General features: G+C 56.1%; 7 protein-coding genes across 7 annotated transcripts; all 7 read left to right on the top strand.

Annotated features, from left to right (window-relative positions):
- Positions 1 to 339: 339 nt before the first annotated feature.
- On the top strand, positions 340 to 3,510 carry LMXM_36_0090 (conserved hypothetical protein; the record flags this gene model as incomplete). The annotated part of the gene is made up of 1 exon (XM_003874303.1): positions 340 to 3,510. The coding sequence occupies one exon, from the start codon at positions 340 to 342 to the stop codon at positions 3,508 to 3,510; it is 3,171 nt and encodes a 1,056-aa protein (XP_003874352.1).
- Positions 3,511 to 4,239: 729 nt separating this feature from the next.
- LMXM_36_0080 (putative leucine carboxyl methyltransferase) lies at positions 4,240 to 5,130 on the top strand (the record flags this gene model as incomplete). The annotated part of the gene is made up of 1 exon (XM_003874302.1): positions 4,240 to 5,130. One exon carries the CDS (start codon positions 4,240 to 4,242, stop codon positions 5,128 to 5,130), a length of 891 nt encoding a protein of 296 aa, XP_003874351.1.
- Positions 5,131 to 8,076: 2,946 nt separating this feature from the next.
- LMXM_36_0070 (stress-inducible protein STI1 homolog) lies at positions 8,077 to 8,844 on the top strand (the record flags this gene model as incomplete). The annotated part of the gene is made up of 1 exon (XM_003874301.1): positions 8,077 to 8,844. The coding sequence occupies one exon, from the start codon at positions 8,077 to 8,079 to the stop codon at positions 8,842 to 8,844; it is 768 nt and encodes a 255-aa protein (XP_003874350.1).
- Positions 8,845 to 9,769: 925 nt separating this feature from the next.
- On the top strand, positions 9,770 to 10,738 carry LMXM_36_0065 (conserved hypothetical protein; the record flags this gene model as incomplete). Its single annotated transcript, XM_003874300.1, has 1 exon — positions 9,770 to 10,738. The coding sequence occupies one exon, from the start codon at positions 9,770 to 9,772 to the stop codon at positions 10,736 to 10,738; it is 969 nt and encodes a 322-aa protein (XP_003874349.1).
- Positions 10,739 to 11,577: 839 nt separating this feature from the next.
- LMXM_36_0060 (putative L-ribulokinase) lies at positions 11,578 to 13,269 on the top strand (the record flags this gene model as incomplete). Its single annotated transcript, XM_003874299.1, has 1 exon — positions 11,578 to 13,269. The coding sequence occupies one exon, from the start codon at positions 11,578 to 11,580 to the stop codon at positions 13,267 to 13,269; it is 1,692 nt and encodes a 563-aa protein (XP_003874348.1).
- Positions 13,270 to 14,575: 1,306 nt separating this feature from the next.
- On the top strand, positions 14,576 to 16,237 carry LMXM_36_0050 (putative PUF1; the record flags this gene model as incomplete). The annotated part of the gene is made up of 1 exon (XM_003874298.1): positions 14,576 to 16,237. The coding sequence occupies one exon, from the start codon at positions 14,576 to 14,578 to the stop codon at positions 16,235 to 16,237; it is 1,662 nt and encodes a 553-aa protein (XP_003874347.1).
- Positions 16,238 to 18,382: 2,145 nt separating this feature from the next.
- LMXM_36_0040 (N-acetylglucosamine-6-phosphate deacetylase-like protein) lies at positions 18,383 to 19,681 on the top strand (the record flags this gene model as incomplete). The annotated part of the gene is made up of 1 exon (XM_003874297.1): positions 18,383 to 19,681. One exon carries the CDS (start codon positions 18,383 to 18,385, stop codon positions 19,679 to 19,681), a length of 1,299 nt encoding a protein of 432 aa, XP_003874346.1.
- Positions 19,682 to 21,813: the final 2,132 nt, after the last annotated feature.

Raw genomic sequence — 21,813 nt, 5'->3', positions numbered from 1 at the left:
GTGCCTGATCATGTCACTGCTCTTCTCTTCCTCTCACTGTCTCTCGCACGCATTTTGTGTTGCATACCCCGGTTATGCCTCCTCACGCGCGCCCCTACACGGCCCGCTCCGCCCACACACACTCGCGTGCACAGTGGTGAGTGCCCCCGTGCACTGAGCGGGAGAAAAACGGGTGTGCCAACACCGGAACCATAAGGGCTGGGCACGCAGCGAATCGTAGGGAGCGAGGCTGCACACCTACACGCGCCCGTACATCGACTCCATTAAAAGACGTTCTCGTGGAGCTCAAGGGGAGCGGTGCAGAGGCCGCGTGGAAAGGATTCTAGACTGCCACGAGGGATGGGACGCGTTGCCATGTCCAGTCACATTGTGCAGGCTGCCACTTGCTTGCGTTGCGGCAACCACAGTGGAGCCGCTGCCGCACTGCGGGAGCTGGAGGTGGGTGAAGGCGTCCGGACGCTGCAAACTGCCGTGCAGTGCCTCATGAACGAGAATGGCGCGAGCGATGACGTGTATGTCCGCTTTATCGCCTTCAAGGTGCTGGCATATGCGCTGACGCGCTGCCGAGATGGCCGTCGGCAGCAAAGCGACACGGTGATCGCTTTTCTACTCGGCTACGCCTATCAAATGGCAGCGCAGGTGGAGACGCCCGCATGGACGCCGGTAGTGTCGGAGCTCGCCACAGCGACAGCGGTAGCGCTCAAACTTGGCTGTGTCGGCGATAACCTCGACGTTTGCGTGGAGGAGGTAACGGCAGTGTGCTCAGGCCTCGTTGATTTGGCGCAAACCTGCACTCCATCTCCTAAGGCATATCTTCATCGCATCATCTGCCAGTCCGCGGTGGAGGAGTTCGGTCTTTTTAGCGGGACCTCCCGCTATCGAGGATTGCCAATGCGTGTGCACCGGCGCTGCCGGGAACTGTTCTCCGAGGAGGGCCGTCTACCCAACCTAATCCAGGCCCTCCTTCGCGGCCTCCTCGTGTCAGCAGGCGAGTCATCTATGTCTGTGGACAAGGGGCTGACGGCACTGGTGTCGTGCCTAGCCTGGCCGTCGCATCAGTTCTTCGAGGAGGACTCATCGACAGAGGAGTCGTGTGGCGTGTTCTACGTCGCTCATGAGGGGTGGGATCGGTTGCTTGTCGGCGACATTGGCCTCGAGAGCGGCGCGTGCGTCACTGTGCACGGTGTGTTGCGCGAGTGGTACGGAAGCGGCTCCGTGAACGGCGTGCCGGTCAATCGGCAGAAGGTCATCGAGATTGTTCAGCTCTTGTGCTCATTCAAGGGCAGTGAATGGACGGAAACGCAGTGCCTGCGCTTCCTTGTGTCTTCCCTGTCGCTCTGCCTGGATGTATTCGAGCACTTGTCGCAGTGGGCCACGGAAGAGGATTTTCACCTTTTCCCGCTTTTGGCCAATGGGATTCTGCGACTGGTGTCGAACTACGTTGAGTTCTTTTTTCATCCGCAGGCGTGTGCCCTTGTCTCGCGACTGACAGCCTTGACAGCCGTTCTCATTCGACGCGACACTTCGAGCAACACGGACACTGATGTGATGTCGTGTGTGGATGAGATGCTGAGCGTCTGGTTTCACTTAACGTCCTACATTGACCGTAGCAGCTTTTCCGGAAACGGCACGGAGACGATCGCGCAACGCCACCTTATCAGCCAAGGCTGCCAAACCATCTTCTCCACGTATCTCGACACAAAAGTTAATACCGACGCGGCCGAGCTGGAACTGGACTGCTTTGCCGACACCTTCACGAATTCGCACCTGCACCTCGTCGCGCAGGTCGGCCGCCTCTGCGCAAGCAGCACATGCGAGCTACTTATCCGATACTTGCAGTCACTGCGATCCACCTTGGCGAGCACCCTCGGTGCTGGTGGCGCCGCTCCTACGCCGCTCTTCGAGGCTCTGTGGACGCTGCTGAAGATTGTCGGCTTCTTCATCGCCGACCCGCTTGAGGGTGAGCAGCCCTACATCCCCCGCTGCTTCCTTGAGATGGGCTCGCAAGGCAGTGCGTTGCTGCTTCACCTTGTCACGGAGGTGGATGCACTTGTGCCGCTACTGCAGAATCCTGCAGCCGCGAGCCCGGCGGTGCTTGCGGCCTTCCTCGACGTTCTCACACAGTACATCAAGACGTATGTTGAGGCCGAGGAAAGCTGCACCCTCTACGTCGATGCCTTCAGCGGTGGTGCAGACATAGTTGCGCAGTCGCTGCTTGCCGTAGTGGGTGCGCTACGCCTTACTCCCTTCGAGGAGGAGTCGACATCTGCAGCTTGTCGGCTACTCGACTCGGTGGCAGACAAGAGCAGCCGCGTACGCAGCTTCTGCCACCGACAGGAGGCGTTTCAGGCGTTGACGCTGGCTGTGCAGGAAATTCATCGATTTCGCTTTTACGGACACACACGGGGGCGCCTCATCGCGTTTGTTATCTCGTGTTGCCCAGACGCGGACAGCGTGCAGGCACAGCTTCTCGAATTCACCCTCTCGCCGTCCGCTGAGGATGATGTGAACATGGTGCTAGAGCTGCTGAGCTCACTGGCGGGGCTGTTCGAGTCGCTGCACAGCCAGCAGGTGATTCGGTGCGTCTTTCCGGCCTTGCTTGCGACAGGGCAGCGACTGATTGGCGTCTCCACCTCGAAGTTCTACGAGTGCGAGATCGTGATCGAGTCTGTGCAGTGTGTACGTAGCATGTTCGTCACGTGCTCACCTCTTCTGGAGGACAGCGACATTCGCATGTTACTGGACCTCGTCCTCGCGGAGCTGCGCTACGTTGTGACGGCCCTGCAGACCAGCAGCGCGTGGACGTCTGCCGACGGCGAGGGCGACAAAGCCGAGTTCATTATCTCAACCGCGAGGCTTCTTAGCTCGCTGGCGCAGTGGAAGGCGCTGGACTGCTTCCTCTCCGACGACGACACACGCGCAGTTTCGATTGCCACAGTGGAGGCCGCCGGTGCGTTGCTGCGCCACATGGACGAGCGCTCACTGAGCTTGCCGAGTCTCGAGGATGGTATTTTCACCTGCATGGAGGTCTGCGCCGAGTCTTTCACCGCGGACTTTGTGTTTGCGAGCTGCTCCGATGCGTTTCTCTCCGCTATGCTCTACGCACTCAACAGTGAGCGGGCCAACATCCTACGCGCCGGCATCTCCGTCACAACCAGCGTCGCAGCCTTCTTGGAGGCTGCAACGCCTCTGGCGAGTCACGCCAGCGCGTGTTGCGACCTGCTGAAGGTTGTGCTGCGCTCCCTGACGTCCGGAAAGGTGTTCTTTAACAATCTGCGGCAGATATCTCGTGTCCTTCTCATTTTGGTTCGAGGCGTGCCGTACGATAGCCTGGTTGCGACGCTGGAGGCTGTGGTGAGGGAGGTCTCCAACTGCGACGCTTTTGTCGCCGCCATCTTCCCAGCACTCCAGTCGGTTGCCGGGCGCGCCAACGCAAGCGAGCCTGGCTTTGAGGAGCTATTACAAGATGCTCTATCCTTTCTTCACGGCACAACCATCATAGGCGCCTAGTGCGGTGTGTAGGGTCACGCTCACGGACTCGAGTAAGATTCATGGATGGAGGAGAGGCTGAAGCGACGCCTCGCATCTTGTGTTCCTCATTTTGGCCAACAGGTAGGTATGAGGGCAGTGGTGCGTCTGATCACTGATTGCCTCGCTGAGGCCTGCTTCGTTCGTAAGGGGAAGACGAAAGACACACGCAGCGCTCTCATCGAACTACGTACGCCGAGTACGATATCAGTGGTCTCACTTGCCCCGCTAGCGTCGCGTCTCTCCGTGTGCTTGGCCCACAGTTGTACACCGCTCTCGCTTCAGCAGCATAGCAAAGAGGCTCTTCGGTGTATGCGAAAGTGCGGTTGCCTGCCGCGGACAAGTTTGAGTCGTTTCTGATGCCCATCCCTGGTCGCCGCCGTTTGCGTCCCTCGTGTGTTATCGATTCTTTTTTTTTACTCTCTCATCGTCGTCCCCTCCTCTTTCTGTCCACTTTCTCTGCGCGCGCCGCGTCTTTGATTTCGAATTCTGTTGCGTGCGAAGCTTCTCTTTTTTCCAATCTAGCCACCAAGCCAGCAGCGGTTTACCTGGCGACATCCGGTGCAGTGGTGCGTCGGTGTTGAAGTGTACGCGCAGCTCTCGCTCGAAGCTACCTTGCTGACTGCGGTTCTCACTATTGGGAGCCCCACCCTCCCCCCTCAACATACACCCACGAACGAACACGGCCACTCACACCTGCTCCGCCTCAACATGGCGTTGATTCAGACCGCCCATGACGCATGCTCCCGCAAGGTGCACTGCGTCCGCAAAGGCTATCTCAATGACCCGTTTGTGTCCTTCTTCGAAAAGGATCACACCATTGTGAATAGTCCGCTGATGAACCGTGGAACCTGGCTGCGGACAACGGCGTTTGAAAACTGCGTGCGGGGCTTCGCAACCGCCGCCGGACAACCGATTCAGGTAATCAACTTTGGCGCAGGAATGGACACGCTCTACTTTCGCCTAAAGCACAGCGACCCGAAGTTTCCTGTGCAGAAGTTTGTGGAGCTTGACTTAGCTGACCTGGTCGCCGAAAAGGAGCGTATCATCAAGCGTCACGACGAGATGCACTCGCTGGTGGGCTCACAGTACGTGCTGGTTTCCTGCGACCTGTATGACGCCAAGGGTGTTGCGAAGGTGCTGAAGCAGCACCTGCAAGGCGGCACCCCTACTATCATGATCGCGGAGATGGTGTTTGTGTACATTGAGGGCTCCGTCACCACTAATCTATTGCGAACTGTCATGAGCAACGCCATCGAGCCCGGCACAAAGACTATGCTTGTCACGTATGACGCGATTCAGCCGTTTGATCGCTTCGGCAAGGTCATGGTGGAGAATCTACAGCACTTCGGTGCTGATTTCAAAGGAATCGGTGACTTTCCCACACCTGAGGCACACGCGCAGCGGTGCACCGAGCTAGGCTTTAAGGCGGTCAAGTCCGTCACCATGAAGAACCTATACCTTGGCGTGCCGCGCCAGATTCAAATCCGCCTCAACCAGCTGGAAATGATCGACGACTGGGAGGAGTGGAACTTGATGCACGAACACTACTGCTTTGTCGTCGGGTCCACCGAAGACGCCCCGCTACCAAAGCTGTTTTGAATCGACTTCTTTTCGTTCTCAAGCAACGTACCGCTTCGAACACTGTGGCTAGCCTTTATTATGTTTTCTTTTTCTTTGTCGCGCATTGTCAAAGGCGAATGGCGGTGACGGCAGCAAGTTGGATGGACAGGGAGCTGCGTCGCTCTGCCGTTGCTTCGCAGCCTCTCTGAAGGATGCTCATAACCTTGTGCGTGCACGTAACCTACGCGGATGTTCTTTCCACTTGCGTAGGCTGCGGAGCCTTCACTCTTTTTCGTTAGCCGTGACGCTTGCTTTCTTGCTTTTCTCGACGACTGTCTGTGGAGGCGGGTGCCGCATGTGAGAGAGCCTGGCGCACTTTGTTCATGTTCGGGTGTTCCTGATGACCACTCAGGCACCTCCATGCACGTATATGACGCCCCATTCACCGTTTTTCTCCTTCCGTTTGCTAGAAGGCTACCCGTCGTTTTGTGAAGTTCCCTTACGCACTTCCAACGTATAGTGCGGTACAGACTGTCATTATGTCAGGGGCGATCGCAACCCTTCGCAACCATCATCCCCTCACAGGTGCCGCGACAAGAGACTGCGGGCGCCTTGCGTGCAGCTGTCACACGGAGTGTGAAGCAGTGGTGCTAGGACATAGCACTCGCTGCAAGGACAACCGTGCCCACCGAGACACAGAAGAGCCCGTGTCCCTCTTCCTACGGACTCGCTTTCCTTCCGCATGGCGTCCGACACGGGCCCTACAGCGGTGGAGGATGGCATGCTGCGGCGTATCTGGGCACGGGCGCTCGCGCTGCTAACCTGTCGCGTGCGCCTCTCATTTCAGCGTCTTTGACGATTGTGAGTTGGTGCACGGCGACAAGGTGGTCAAGCTAGCAGAATAGGCAATATCAGTGACACCAGCGCTGACTGCATGAATTACGGACCCCTACAATGTGGTCTCAGACGCCAGGCCGACATCCCCCGAGAGGGGCATACACAATGCGGCACGCTGTGACAGAAGGTGCTTGGCGGCGGTTCCGTACCTGACGAGCACAGATTCTGCACTCGTGGGACGCCAGGAGCTTATCCTCTCCTACATCCGTACAGGCACCTGTGCGTGCACTTGATTGCTGCAGCGGTGGGTGACTGGAAGCGTCAAGACACAGATGGTGTGTTGCCTACTACTCTTCTAGCGCTGTGGTACCCCCCTCTCCACAGAGCCTCCGGTCCACCTGTTGTAAAGGGAGGACATTCGACCCGGCGTTGTGGCGAATCTGCAGCGGGAAATTTTCGAACCACTCGACACTCAAAGCACACCTCGCCTCGCGCTGTGGTCTTCGCCGCCATGATGCGAATACGCGCACATCGCACGTGCCCTGCACGGGCTCCTCACCTGTAGGGGTGTCAACCGCTGTCCCGCCGTGCCCCGTTCAGGAGGACGAGCTGTGCGCTCTTCGTGCACAGGCACAGGCTTATTCGCGGACCCTTTCCCCATGCCACACAACTAAGCCTATCAACGGTATGCGGACTCACCGGAAGATGGAAGTTCCGCATGCCGCTGCAGACGCATAGCGGCCTCCCAGCTGCCGCGGTGCATGCGAGCAAGCCTTCGAGACACATTCCGCCATGACGCAGACGGAAAAGGACGATGAAGACGACGAACAAACCTACCGAGACAACAATGGTGTGCTGAAGCAGGCCCCAGGATTCGAAAATGCGAGCACTGGGCGCACGCGGCATCATATTGCCAAACAGGTACCAGGACGTCAGCAGAGCGAGAAAGATTCACGCAAAAGGCCCAAAAAGATCCTCACCGATCAATCCCAAACTGCGTGTGTGCGAAGCATACGGCGTCCCCCCCTACAACCGGACCGGGTGGACGGATGAGGCACAGGTGGCGGAAGCACGGCGAGAACACCCCGTGCTACACCATCGAGTCCTCCCGGCTCCAGTGTGGCGAGTGACCGCGCCACATTGTGGTATGCCGTGGCTTGAAGCGGCGTGCAAACAGAGGAAAAAGCACGGGATACAGGCGGTGTGTGTGTGTGGCAGGGTCTCTGAGGGCCCTGGTTGGGGCTGGCCAACGTCCTCCCTGAGCTCATGCGGCATGTGCCCAGACCCCTCATCCTCCGCCTACTGCCCGCACGATGGATGCCACTGCCTCAGCCACCTGGGGCAGGGCCCTGGGCGGGGGAGAGACCGGCTTGGGTCGAGGCGTTACCGCGCACCCCCGAGTCTCTCCGTCTGGCGCCGATCGCGCAGCACCTATGCGGCGAGGGGACGAGGAAGGGCACGAAGAGTCCGGTGGGCGCGTTGAGCCGATTCGACGGCAGACGGTATCTCCCGAGAAGGTCCGGATTTCGCGGTGTTCCTACCGAGGTCGGTGCGCTGTGCTTGTATGTTACAACATCTTGACTGGTTCACGGCAGGACAGCGCTTTGACATGAAAAAAAAACATTGCGGACAAATGGAACTCCCTAAGACTCGAAGAACTCTGCAGGACTCATCGGGCCCATTGTTACTTCAGAAACGATGGTAAGGTCATATGAGGCTAGTCGCGTGAGGTGCTGCTGCGCTGCAGGATGCTCTTGTGTTCATCAAGTGCGTCGGGCTGCGCGGTTGGTATATTCCACTAACTGTGCACTCTTCTGGCGTTTCTTCTCAGTCCTTCTTGTCTGGATGCTGTGCATATGCGGTGTGATGTGCATGCGTACTCCTGGCCATCTCACCACTCCAATGTCAACGTGGTTACCCTTGTTCTCTTTTTCGTCGCTGCGCACAAACCTGTTCGTTGGTGCTACCTCTCTCTCGATGTGCTCTGCGTCCTGGACGGCTTCCCACTCCGGTGTGTGCTTTTACGTGTTTCATACTTGTCGCTGCGGTTGTCGGGTAGAACAAAGTCGCTTCCGAGCTTTACACTCTGTGCTCCCCTCTCTTTTTTCTCCCTGCTCGTCTTCGACAAGTGCCGCAGACTTTTGCAAAATGGAGGACTATAAGGCCAAGGGCAATGACGCCTTCAAGGCAAAGAGGTATCAGGAAGCGATTGACTGGTACACCAAGGCCATCGGGTTGAACCCTAACGACGAGGCTTCTGGTGCTCTGTACTCGAATCGTGCGGGAAGCTGGCAAAATCTGAATAACTTTGAGAAGGCCGCTGCGGATTCAGAGCAGTGCATTCGCTTACGCCCTGATTGGCTTAAGGGCTACTTCCGCTTGGGTGTCGCCATGGAGAGCATGAGCAAGTACGATGAGGCGCAGAAGGCGTTCCAGAAGGCGCTCCAACTGAGCCCGGGCAACGAGGAGGTGATGGACAAGCTGCACACCATTAATACTAAAGTTCGCGATCGCAACGAGAAAATAAAGTCGCAGCACTGCAAGACTCCTGAGGAGGCCAAGAAGCTTGGCAACTCCTTCTTCAAGGACGGCAAGTATGACCAAGCTGCGGAGTTCTACACCCGCGCGATTGAGCTGCAGACGGGGCCCGTCAAGGAGAAGGCGGTGTACTACACTAACCGTGCTGCCTGCCACCAGCAGACGCACATGTACTCTCTGATGGTGGACGACTGCAATGCCGCGATCGAGATCGACCCGGCAAATGTGAAGGCGTACCTGCGCCGCGGCATTGCCTACGAAGGCATGGAGAAGTGGAAGCTGGCACTGGAAGACTACACAAAGGCGCAGTCCGTTTCTCCCGGTGTGGCAGGCGCGTCTCAGGGTATTCTGCGATGCCAACGTCTTCTGCGCAACTGAATGGAACAGGCACATTACAATGGAAATGCACTCTCTGCCATAAGTGACCTACTTCCTCCTTTTTTTTGGCTTCCGTTTTTATTCTTACTCCGTCTCTCGTCGTTTTTGTCTGTGTTATTCATGTACCGTTCCATGTCTCGTGTGCGCAATGTTGGCGTTGGGGTTGGCAGCTTTTTTTTCTCGTTTTCGCTAACAGAATGCAAACAGAGAGACATCAGAACTGCTGAAGAAGGCAGCAATGAGGATGAACAGACGTGATGTAGACGGTGCGCAGTCGCGATCATGTGATCTTTCGGACGGACAGAAGATTGGTAGCATCGAAGCAGCTGCCTCTTCCCCTCTAAAAGACACACACACACACACACAAAGATGCGCGGTCTATGCAGCTCAAGCTACATGCTCCCTTGTGTAAAGCCTCCACTGAAGGCAGGCTATGCGCGCACATTCAGGCAATCATAGCGAGCTTTGTACGCAGTGGATTGGAGGCCATTGCACTTCTGTCTCTTGGATTATGTGTGCTTGAGCTTCTCTGTGCCCGATCACCGGGGCCCGTGTGCCCGCACCTCTTCTGTTCTTTCTGTAAACCTCTTCCTCTTTTCTTTTCGTCGTTACTATTTTTTTTTTGATATTTCGCTGCTTTCCATATCGCTCTACTGTGCTCTCACCACGACGGTGTTCATGCGTGAAGGCAAGCAGTGTCCGTGGCGCGACTTCAGGCATCCTCTGAAGCCTTCCGCGCGTTAATCGAGGAACCACCTTCCGCTGCGTTTTCATCCACCTACGCGGTGCCCATCGCAGGCAACTAGAGAACGTTCGCCTCTAGCCAAGGCTCAACACCGCGCTCGCACACAAAGGCACACCTACATAAAGAAACCTAGATAGATTTGTTCACAGGTACGGGCAGCTACACTGTAGTCTTGACGCCATGGACCCAGTAAAGCGGCGACTTGTGTACGTGGCTGATGAAAATGAGGTACTTCTGAGTGAGCTCTCTGGCACTCCACCGACGCGGCAGTCGCGTCATACGCGGCTTCTCGTGCCGCTCTCTCCGCCAACGTCTTCGCAGCAATCTCCCCACTCGGTGTCCCCGCCTCCGCGACCAGTCGATGAGACCGCCAAAGCAGCGCCTGTGCTGACGGCTGACAAAGCGTTGCTCGTCTCCTATGATGGATTTCTGCTCACTGACGGCAGCGGGCGTTTCTCCACGCCCCGCGACGCTGCGCAGGCCGCCAACATTCGCGCTTCTCTAAAGACATGTCGTTCATTTTTGAAAGGGTTCTTGAACGCGGGGCGACCGGAGAGTGAGTCAACAGAGTCGTGCAGCTCTGGGGCCTCTAGCTCCACGTACATGGAGGAAGAAGACTCTGACTTGGAGGACACCAGCAGCGATTATTCGCCCCCGGCACGCCCGCGTGCCGCCAAAGCTGCAAGAGCGCGTCCCCGACATTCCCTTACGCACAGCCCGTCACAGATGACAGTGGCGGAACTGAAAGAACTCCTGCGTCATCGTGGACTTTCGATTACCGGTAACAAGGCCTGTCTCGTGAAGCGCGCACAGAAGCTGCGTGCGCATAAATCCGGCCACGTATTGGAAACTGCGCCTCTCTCTCCCGCTGCAAGCCAACGAACGTTGCAGAGCTCTCTCCCGCATGAGATTACGCTGAGCTCTGGCACATCGGTGTCGTCTCCACCATTGAGTCCGCGGTCGTCGCAACGCAAGTCGCCAAACTGCCACACAAGTGACGAGAAGAACAACAGTATTTGGGGTGCGCTGGTGCACGCGGGCTCGCGCCTTTTTCGGGGAGGACAACGCGCGTCTTGGGGGTTTCATACGCGTCCATCGGAGGACGCCGACGACGCACCGTTTTCGACGCGTCGCCGACTCAGCGCGTAGGAGCCGTGACGCAGGTCTCCCTGAGCCACCGCCACCACCTTTTTGAGTGTTCAGTGTTACTGTTTTCTTCTGCTTGCGTGTGTCTTTTTAACGAAAGCATCTGTCGCGTTGCACTACGCATCTATATATATATTTGCTGCCTTGTCTTTCTCACCTCCACAGACTCTACTGTTGTGCTGCGGTGTCTTTTTTGCCTCGCGTGGGCACACTGTACTTGTAACGCTTTCATTCGACGTTGTCATGGTGAGCGTTTTGAACTCGAAACAAGCTTTTGAGGTACGCACTTTTGCTTCTCCTGAGCAATTATAGCCGCGCGGCTGCTGCTCACACGCCAAAGCGCCTGTGTCGCCATCGATGGGTTCCTGAACACCATGGCGTCCTACGCCTTTTTTGCCGTTTTTTTTTTTGGGGGGGGCAAGTGGGCGTAATGCACGTTGGTATGTGTTTCAGCTCTTCCCTTTTTCTCGATGACGCCATCGCAGTTGCGAGGGCGTTGTTCCTTTCGTGTCGCAGTGACTGTTCGCTGACAAAGCGTGCCCCTCTCCCCCCACACACATAAGCATTTTCTCTCTTTTCTTCTGCTGCCTCTACTGTTGGCATCGACCTTACGTTCTTATTCCTCTCACTGGACTACCACAAACGAGGTGCCTATTGCGAGACTTCTCTCTCTGGGCCATTTTTGAACTGTTCTGTGGTCACGAAACGCGATACGTTCTCCAAAGAGGCCGTTGCTCTCGAACAAGTGACAGAAGTGCTTGACAAGCACAACCCCACCCACGCACAAGGTTTTGCCTATATCGGTTTGCTCGCAGCTCGCGTGCGTTTTGATATGTAAAGTGATGTTCCCTGAACAGATGGCAGAGCCACTCGTTATAGGTCTGGATTACGGGTCCGATTCCGCGCGAGCGGTACTGGTGCGCGTGCGGGATGGGGCGGAGCTGCAGAGCGCCGTCTTTGACTACCCGCGCTGGACAAAGGGGGAGTACTGCAACTCCAAGTTGATGCAGTACCGCCAGCATCCGTGCGACTACATGGAGGCGGCAGAGAATGTCATCACTGCGGTGTTGAAGGCAGCTGGCCCGGCGGCGCGAGACAACGTGGTTGGGCTCGCCTTCGATACGACCGGTAGCACACCGTGCATGGTCGACGAGACCTGCACGCCTCTTGCCCTTCGGCCTTCGTTTGCCAATAACCCGAACGCTATGTTTATTCTCTGGAAGGACCACACCTCTGTAAAGGAGGCTGCTGCAATCAATGCGCTGGCGCACAAAAGCACCCCCGACTACACCTCCTTCTGCGGGGGCACCTACTCCTCCGAGTGGTTCTGGTCGAAGGCGCTGCACGTGATCCGCAACGACGAGCAGGTGTCTCAGGCCGCGTACGGCATTGTAGAGTGCAGCGAGTGGCTTCCTGCCCTCTTCACCGGTGTCACATCGTATCAAAAGCTCATCCGCTCCCGGTGCGCGTGCGGGCACAAGGCAATGTGGCACGAGAGCTGGGGCGGCTTCCCGCCACGCAGCTTCTTTGACCAGTTGCACCCGCGCTTGGGGCTCATGCGGTCCCGCATGAGCGACGTCACAGAGACCATCGACAAGCCGGTGGGTACACTGAGTGAGGAGTGGGCGCGGCGTCTTGGATTGAGTACGCGGGTTGTCGTCGCTGGCGGCGCCATCGATGCTCACCTCGGCGCCGTTGGTGCCGGCATCAAGCCTTACTCGTTTGTGCGTGTCATGGGAACGTCGACCTGTGACATGATGGTGATCGACTCCAGCATTCTCGGCCACCGCCGCGTAAAGGGAATTTGTGGGCAGGTCGACGGCTCTATCGTGCCACACATGATTGGCCTCGAGGCTGGTCAGTCCGCGTACGGCGACGTCTTCGCGTGGTTCTCAGAATTGCTCCAGTACTCCTCTGCACGACTCATTGCCAGCACGAAGTTGCTCGACGAGAACGCCAAAACAGAGCTGAGGCGTGAGATAAAGAGGAGGATGCTCAGCACCCTTACCGAAGATGCCAGCCGAATTCAGCCCGGCGAGAGCAGCGTGCATGCCTTGGACTGGTTCAACGGACGGCGCACCCCCGATGCCAACCAAAACCTCAAATCGGTCATTGGCGGCCTTACCCTGGGTAGCGACGCGGCAAGTGTGTATCGTGCGCTGGTGGAGGCGACAGCGTACGGGTCGCGCGCCATCGTAGAGCGCTTTCGACGAGAGGGTGTGCGCATTGACAACGTCATTGCAGTTGGCGGCATCGCTAAGAAGTCGCCGCTGGCAATTCAGATCCTTTCGGACGTGCTGAACATGCCTATCACCGTGTGTAACAGCGAGCAAGTCTGTGCGTTGGGGTCTGCTATTGCCGCCGCCACAGCTGCGGTGTGTTACGGGAGCATCCCGGAGGCGCAGAAAAAGATGGCAAGCGGCTCTTCTACCGCGTACAAGCCGTGCCCAGAGGCTGCCCGGGTGTACGATGAGCTGTACCAGCGTTACATTGAGCTTGCTGCGAACACTGAACGGATGTATTCACACATGTAGACAGCAGTGTTTGGAGTGCACACCTGCGCGCATGTCTTGGAGCACGCCACTACCTGTATCTCTAGTTTTTTGTTGTTCGTTTCGAATTCCACGAGACCCTGTGTGATGCCGTCGCATCTGTTGTGCACCTGACAAGCTAGCTCAACACGTAGCCCCTTCTCAAAGCAGCTCAGCATCTTTTTCTCGTTTTTTTTCCGTTACTTGCGCAGTGTGCTTCCGTTTCGGAGGTGGGTAGGGGGTGAGCAGAACGGGATGATGGTAACAATGTCGTCCTGTTATCTTTACTTGTCTCCGTCTCTTGCATTTCTCCAAATGAGTGGATGTGGGCGACGGTGTATGATATTGCAAAGAGGACCTGGGCGTGGTGGCTGAGGCTACCTCGACCCTCGAGCGAGGTGACAAGGGAGAGTACATCAATGGAAGAAAAGATACACACCACACACACACACACTCGCCGTAATACTGTTGCAGGCCATCAAGGAGGAACCATCTGTGAGTACCAAAACCAAAAAAAAACGATTATTCTTCTTTTTTTTTCCGTTCCTAAAGACGATCCCCCTCACACACACAAATGAAAACGACGAACGGGGGTCACGATCAGGAGTTTCGCCCTTCAGCGATCAAGGGAAGGATAGATGTCAGTATACATGAGGGCGACACGCACCTACTGACATTTTATGATGCCCAACAATATGCAACGAGTATTTTTTCTTTTTTTAATGCTAACAATTGCCAGTAGTGCCATCACCAACTTCACCAAACGGAAGGCAACAACTCCCAATGTTCTTCCTGATGCAGTTGTACACCGTGTTTTTATGGTCCCTTTTCCCGAAGGTCACGGCAACATCCCAGAAACATCAACTGTTGGCGCACCCTATGACGCATACTGTTTAGACGAACGCTGCACCCTGCCTTTGGCCGCCTTAGTCATGTCCAACGACGATTTCCATCGCAGATGGTGCAACCTATCAACTCCCTTTTCCCAATGTTGCTGATCACAGGCGCCATGGTCTCCTTACTCTGGCCGCCCTCGTCGTGCCTGTGGAGCGGTCTCCCGCTATTCATGAGGTCATGTGCTTTCTCGTCTCTCTCCTCACTCCCCTCAGTTTTTTCTCCACCGGCGTACACAACTTAGCCCTCATCGTTCCCAAAGAAGTCGCGGTGCGGGAGAACGTATTCCCTATCGCTCCTGCACACAACACTATTGAATTCTTGGAAGGCTTGAGAGGGCGTGTAGGTGCATCGCTGCACACCCACGCACACCCACACACAACGAAGGGAATTCGACAATCGCCATTCCGCCAACATGTCGTCAGAGGAGAAGTTGACAGCCCTCTACGCGCGCCGCCAGGAGATTCTCAAGGATCTTTCTGAGGTGGATACGAGCATCAAGTTCCTTGAGAGTGAGATCCAAACCAAGGCAACAGAGGCGGCGAAGCGCACTATCGACGAGAACAAGTCAGGCAACGCAGACCTGGATCGAGTGAACGAGGTGATCGCCAGCTGCGTGCGGGATGCCACGGGGCTTCGAGACGCACTCAAGTTGGTTGAGGCGTGCCGCTACGTACAGGAGTATGGCAAGGAGGATGACGCTGCGCGGCAAAAGATCCCCTTCCGCAACGTGTTCGCGCAGGAGTGCATTCGCCATGCGCTGGACCTGTCCAATGATGCCAACGGAAGCGAACTGATGCAGCACCTGGTGCCGCTGCTGCGCTCGGGAACCAAGCCGGTCACCATGGGCGACATTTTCTACGACCCCACAACGAACGAGCAGGACCTGTCAGAAGTGCTGCTGCTGATTAGGGAGCTTTCCAGCGATATTGTCACGGTGGCCTGCAACACGAATGGCGCGCGTGTCTCCCAGCGCATCATCGATGTTCTGTGCACACATGAGGAGTTTGATGTGTACACCAGTGTGTTGGAGCCATCGATTGTCGACGTTGCGAAGGACATTAACGGCAACCACTCCCTGTCAAAGCTGATCACATCTCCCCGCTTTTGCCAGCTGGGCGATTCCGACAGGAGTGCCTCCGGCGCTGCTGCGATCTACGAGCGCATTTTCCAGAAGATAGCCGACAACTGCATCGACATTTGCAAAAATCGTCAGGGGTGCTGTATCATTCAAAAATGCCTGCAACACGCCCCCAAGCCGTATCACACTACCATCATCAACACGGTACTCAACAACTCGCTGAAACTGGTGCAGGATCCCTTTGGGAACTATGTTGTTCAGTTTATTCTCGACAAACAGCAAGACATCAACGGCACAAAGAAGGAGGACACGGACGATGATGCCATCTCGACAGCGCCGAACTACACCAATCAGATTATTAGGCAGATGCTTCATCACGTGGCCGAGCTCTCGTGCAACAAGTTTAGCAGCAATGTGATAGAAAAGTGCCTGAAGACGTCGTCGCCAGATGTGCGACAGCTGTTGGTCGACGAACTGACGGCGCCGCATGTCTTGCCAAAGCTGCTGACAGATAGCTTTGCGAATTACGTTATTCAGACCGCCATCTCGACCGCCTCCGACGATGGCCAACTGACGCAGCTGCGCGACGCGATCATACCTCTGCAGAGTCTCCTGAAAAACTCCCCGTATGGCGTGAAGATCGAGTCGAAGCTGTCCCGGCGCCACCGTGAAGCGGCACGGCGTCTGCTGAAGAAAAAGGAGGCTGCCACGCCGGTCACACAGGCCCCACCCGCACAGCAAGAGCCGCTTCTTCCGCCGTACATGCCCCCACAAGGAATGTCGGCCATTCCAATGATGGCGCCAGACGCTTCCATGGGTCAGCAAGTGTCCTTCACCAACCTGAATGCGGACATGGCCTCCTTCTTGCAGCCGCAGCGGATGATAGGCATGCCTTTTGTGTTGCAAGGACAGCAGATGATCAGCATCCCCAATGCGCCACCGCCGTCTTTCACCATGGGCATGATCAACGGCACCGGCCTGCCTGAGTACCGTTAAGCGGTACGCGGTGCGCGCCCCTGCCTTCTGTCGTTTCTTTCCACACGCAATAACACCGCTCCCCCCGTGTGGCTCCTCTTCGTCTCCCATGTGAAGACGAGGGCTTGCTTGTTCTCTCATTTTACTTGTCGCTTTTCCTTCACTCGCGTCCAAGCTCGCTCCTTCTCTAGCCTGCTCCATCCTCCCTCACACTCTCTGTAGCTACCCCCTCCAAAATGAAGAAAGACATGACTATTATACGCGCTCGGTTTGATTCGTTGTATCTTGTTTCCTTTTTTCTTTTCCTTTTCTTCCACTTCGTTTTTTTTATTGCGTGTGCGCGTGAAGCAGTCGCGTCCGTTTCAACCACTGACATACTGAAAGGCATCTGAACGTGTGAAAGCCGTTGGCGGTCCTTTAGCGAGCGTTTCATTGTCTAAGAGGGCTCCTCTAAGTGTTGAGGTGCTGCTACAGCGGGAACAAGAGACTCTAGGGCATCGAGGCTGTGCGCTACTCTTGTGGGAGTGTTGTAAACTCATCTGAGTCCCTCTTGCAGCGCCATCGCTCCCTAGGGAGTGCTTGAGTGCATGCGCGTGTTTGTGGACTGCTCACGCGACACAGGGTGTCGCTCGATGCTGTGTTTGGCGCGGAAAGGCCCGCCTCCCTTTCCAGCGTCCTCGCTTGAGAGGTCAAGCCTCGGACGAAAACGAGATGTCTACCCGGGCAACACTTCTGCAAGACGCTGTTGCCCTCTCACAGCCAACGCGTGAGGTAGGTGTTGCTGTGTCTTTGCTACAGTGGATCTCAGCAAGCGTTCTACCCAGTGAAAAGAGCAAGGAGACACCAGGGCGCGATCACCACGGTTATCTCACAAAAAAAAGTGCCACATGTTCCATGAAGCATAACAACTAGCGAAAACATGAATGACAACATCACAGACAAAAAAAACTAGTGGGATTTTAAAAGGAGTACTCAAATGAAGTGGATGCCCTGCCTCGTCTCGTTTTTTTCCTTTTTCTCGTTTCGTCAGCCCACGTCTGGGATACACCGAGGAGAGCGGTGGGCTGAGGGGCGATGTCTACAGATCTTGTACGTGCTCAATACGCACTCTTGATCTCAGTGGTGTTCTTTTCTTCTTTGTTTTCATGTTTCCTCTGAGGATGGTGACGCGTTCCTCTGTGCTTCATTCTTACAGTTGAAGAAAACGTTCATTTTGTTTCTGTTGTTGGGTCCTCTTTTCGCTTGTTTGTGCTCTCTCTTGTTACTGTGTACAACAGTGCGCATGCGTTCTCCTGCGTATGGATGTGCGGGTGTGTCCTTGTCATTCTTTACTAACTCTCTAAGGAAAAAAAAGAAAACTCCAAAGCCGCCTATGCAAGCAGTGGAGAGCACGGAGAACAAAAGACGAATACCGAACAAAAAGGAAGCAGCAACAAACGCCAGAAACGAATTGAACAGAATCGCAGAGCCGAGGCGCCTAGAAGACCACCTCCAGCTCGCTACGAGGCTAGGCGCGATCCCAGAGTCTTCAGCGCTTTCACCTCTCTCTGACCGTTTGCAGACGATCTCTCTGCAGCAGCGGAGGTCACTCTGTAGGTGCACCGGATTTCTACTGCCTCTCATGGACGTGCTCATGCCACTGTCAGCGTTGTCTCGGCGAAAACGTGCCTACGCTTTCATCCATGCCGGGCCCGTCGTTGCGCTCGATGACGCCCATCCTATACCACCCCTTCTTCTCTTTGCCACCGCATGCGGCTTTCTTTGTCTCCCTCTCTCTGTGGGTTTTTTTTTACGTCGCTGATGTGCGCGTCTGCTGGCGCCTCACACAGCTTGCAAATACGAAGGCTCCTCAAAACGGACGCTTTTGCACCCTCCTTTTTTTGCCTTTGTTCTCCTGTGGCTACTTTCGTTGCTTTGCTGGCTTCAAGACTGGTGCGGACAACCACTTTCTTCTCACCCATACGAGAAACGAAACCGCACCCCGCACATTCTCTTCACTGTACCCCCTCCCCAGTCCCCACTCCTCTTACACCTCTTTCGCACAAACGTACAAACACTCGCACAATCCGGCATCGAGTTTTATGCGCGCATTTTATGCACATTAGATCATCCCCACCGTCCCAAAAACATAAAGAAATGGAACGTAGCGGGAAAAGGGCGAAGGCGATGGACAACGTTACGGTTATTAAGGGTAACATCGTCACGACCTCAAAGGTCCTATACGGCGGCTGTGTCATTGTCGTGAATGATCTCATTGCATCGGTGTGTGGCAATGAGACTCTTGTCCGAAAGGAGCTCGGTGAGCTCGAGAACACGCACCCCGGCATAGGCGCGGCCACCTGGCAAGAGGCCGCATTTGTGCTCCCTGGGTTCGTGGATATTCACAACCACGGACTGGGTGGTGCGAGCGATGTGATAGGGCACTGGTCAAACCCAGAGTACTCCCTAAAGGAGCTGGCTCGGTGCGGCACGCTGACGACCTTGGCGTCCATCATCTTCTCCGATAGCCACAAGAAACTGGTGACGGACTGTATTGATGCCATCGAGAAGCGTGTGGGGTCCTATACGGAGGACAACTGTATCTTGGGCGGCATCCATGCCGAGGGCCCCGTCATTCACGACCGCGGCGGCCTCCCGGAGTGCAAGAGTGAAATAAGCCTCGACGACTTCAAGCGGCTCGTCAACTCTATGCCGTCCTTGCGCGTCATGACCATCTCGCCCCACATCGAGGCACGGTGCAACTACGAGAAGATACGCCATCTGCTCAAGAAGAAGGTGCGCGTCGCGCTCGGGCATGACCGCGCCGCCACCAAGTCGGAGATCATGTGCGCTCTCAAGCTGGCGGCGTCGGAGGAGGAGAAGATGCATGTTACCCACTTGTGCAACGTCTCCACCTTCAATCACCGTGCCAGCTCACTGGTGAACGCGGCCATGTGCCCGCGGTTTCCGAACGCCCCACTCTACAAAGGGGCGCGCCCGCCAACGCTGGAGATCATTGCTGATCTCATTCATGTCGATAGCGTCACACTGCAGTCCGTCCTGTCGTCACGCAGCGTCGACGACATTGCCATTATCACAGACTGTATCTCGGCACACATCCCTGGCAAGCATGTGGTGTACAACGGGCGTGACAGCGTCGTGCAGGCGGGTGGGGCGTGCTATCTCTGCGACTCTTTTGGTCGCGCGTCCAGCACCCTGGCTGGCGGCACTAGCATGCTAGCCGACCTGTTCCATATCCTGATCACACTCTTCGGCAAGGATGTCGTCGAGGCCTGCTTGCACACCGCCACCGTTCCCGCCCGAATCGCGAACCTTCCTGACGTGGGTGCGATCGCTGTGGGAAAGAAGGCCAATCTGCTCCTTTTTGACGCGGAGCTCAACACGATCGAGAAGCGCATGATTTACGGACAGTGGACCTCGCACAAACCGTACAGGATTCTCCACCCCTCTGTAGCCCATCTGTGAGCAAAGTCACATCCTCTAGCTACCCGTGCCCTTGTCTCCGGCACCCTCTCCCTCCTGCGTGGTCCCTCGCCAGGCTCCTTTCCGCTCCCTCCCCCCTTGCGCGCCGCTGCGCTCCCGTCCGCTCCCTCGCGTGCCAACCCCTGCGTCATGAGTAAACATACAGCTGAGGAATAGCGCGAAAGACGACTGGTGTAGAGGTGGTGTGTAGGGTGTTTCGACCGCTGCACTGCTGGCGTCGGGTCGGATGTCGTTGATGTGGGCAGCAACCTCAATGCAGCAGTGAGCACCCTTCACGGCAGCCAGTGCTGCCGACGTAATGGCAACATATTCCTCTTCGCTTCCATTTCTTTTTTTTGTCACATCCACTTGTCATCATCTCCGTGGGCGTACCGTGTGGAGGGAAACGGGGAAGAAAAGGCATCCGCACCTTGACAGCAAGGCGCAACACGAACCGTTGCAGCACGGCAAAAGAAAAAAGAAAAATAGCAGTGTGACATTCCCCAACCCCTAGCACGCGGGAAGAAACGAATACCCATCGCTAGTGCATGTGCGAGAGAAGACGATGTCATTCCAAAGACATGTACCTTGAAGAAGAACAAGTGTGAGACCAAAAGCGTAGACTCTCTGACTTTTCTTCATCATTCGCGTAGTCGCACCCCCAGGCATACGAAGCCACATATGTACAAGCAGAGAGGAAAGAGAAGACTAGCCTCCTTTTTTTTTAGTGTCCCCCGTTATCGTTTTCCGCTGAAGATGCTGTCCGCTTCCTCGTGGTATCACAGGGCCCCGTGCCGAGACTCTGTGGGAGGCACCACGAACCTGCAGCCTGCCCTCGTGGTACCCTGAAGGACTCTTGGTGCCGGCAGACAGGTCTGTACTGCGACCTTGTGCCGAAAAGACCAGTGGCCATGATCAAGATGGGACTGGCTCACTAGGGATTGTGTCGATGATTCGACAAATATTCAAACATGAAATCCATACCAATGAGCCCCAAACTGCGTGTGTGCGAAGCATACGGCGTCCCCCCCCTACAACCGGACCGGGTGGACGGATGAGGCACAGGTGGCGGAAGCACGGCGAGAACACCCCGTGCTACACCATCGAGTCCTCCCGGCTCCAGTGTGGCGAGTGACCGCGCCACATTGTGGTATGCCGTGGCTTGAAGCGGCGTGCAAACAGAGGAAAAAGCACGGGATACAGGCGGTGTGTGTGTGTGGCAGGGTCTCTGAGGGCCCTGGTTGGGGCTGGCCAACGTCCTCCCTGAGCTCATGCGGCATGTGCCCAGACCCCTCATCCTCCGCCTACTGCCCGCACGATGGATGCCACTGCCTCAGCCACCTGGGGCAGGGCCCTGGGCGGGGGAGAGACCGGCTTGGGTCGAGGCGTTACCGCGCACCCCCGAGTCTCTCCGTCTGGCGCCGATCGCGCAGCACCTATGCGGCGAGGGGACGAGGAAGGGCACGAAGAGTCCGGTGGGCGCGTTGAGCCGATTCGACGGCAGACGGTATCTCCCGAGAAGGTCCGGATTTCGCGGTGTTCCTACCGAGGTCGGTGCGCTGTGCTTGTATGTTACAACATCTTGACTGGTTCACGGCAGGACAGCGCTTTGACATGAAGATTTATTACCCTGATTCCCACTGCTATGCCGGGAATAGGCGTACCCGCACGGGATGGTGGTTCACAGTGACATTACGACTTCAAGTCATGACGCCGACGAATGGCGAACTACGGGGAGTTGTGCTTTAGGAGGTTGCGCACTGGAGGTTTTCCACTGTGGACTGTATCTACTGGCATGCGAAGAGGTTCTTGTGAGCTTAGCGTACAGGATCTGTATATCCTACATACTCCACTGGCGCCTTGCTCTTCTTCCTCGCCGCTTTCTCACGACAATGCAGCACCTGCGAGTGGAGGGTGTCGTTCGGGAACGCAGCTCCAGTTCCTGTCTCACTGCTGTTGCACATCTACTCAACAGTATCCCTCGGTCGTCTGTATTGCACTCTTCTTCTCTTTTTCTCCAAGAAGCGGCAACAGAGAGTATTTACAATACTGAAAACATAAGCAGTGTGTGCACAAAGATCCAAAGACGCCCTCTGCGCAAGTGCGCTGACTACTGTGTAGTGTCGCTCTTTACG

The sequence above is a fragment of the Leishmania mexicana genome, chromosome 20, assembly GCF_000234665.1.
Source record: "Leishmania mexicana MHOM/GT/2001/U1103 complete genome, chromosome 20".
Classification (NCBI taxonomy): Eukaryota; Euglenozoa; class Kinetoplastea; order Trypanosomatida; family Trypanosomatidae; genus Leishmania; species Leishmania mexicana.
The sequence above is the reverse complement of the archived record's forward strand: the minus strand, read 5'-3'. Positions and strand labels throughout refer to the sequence as shown.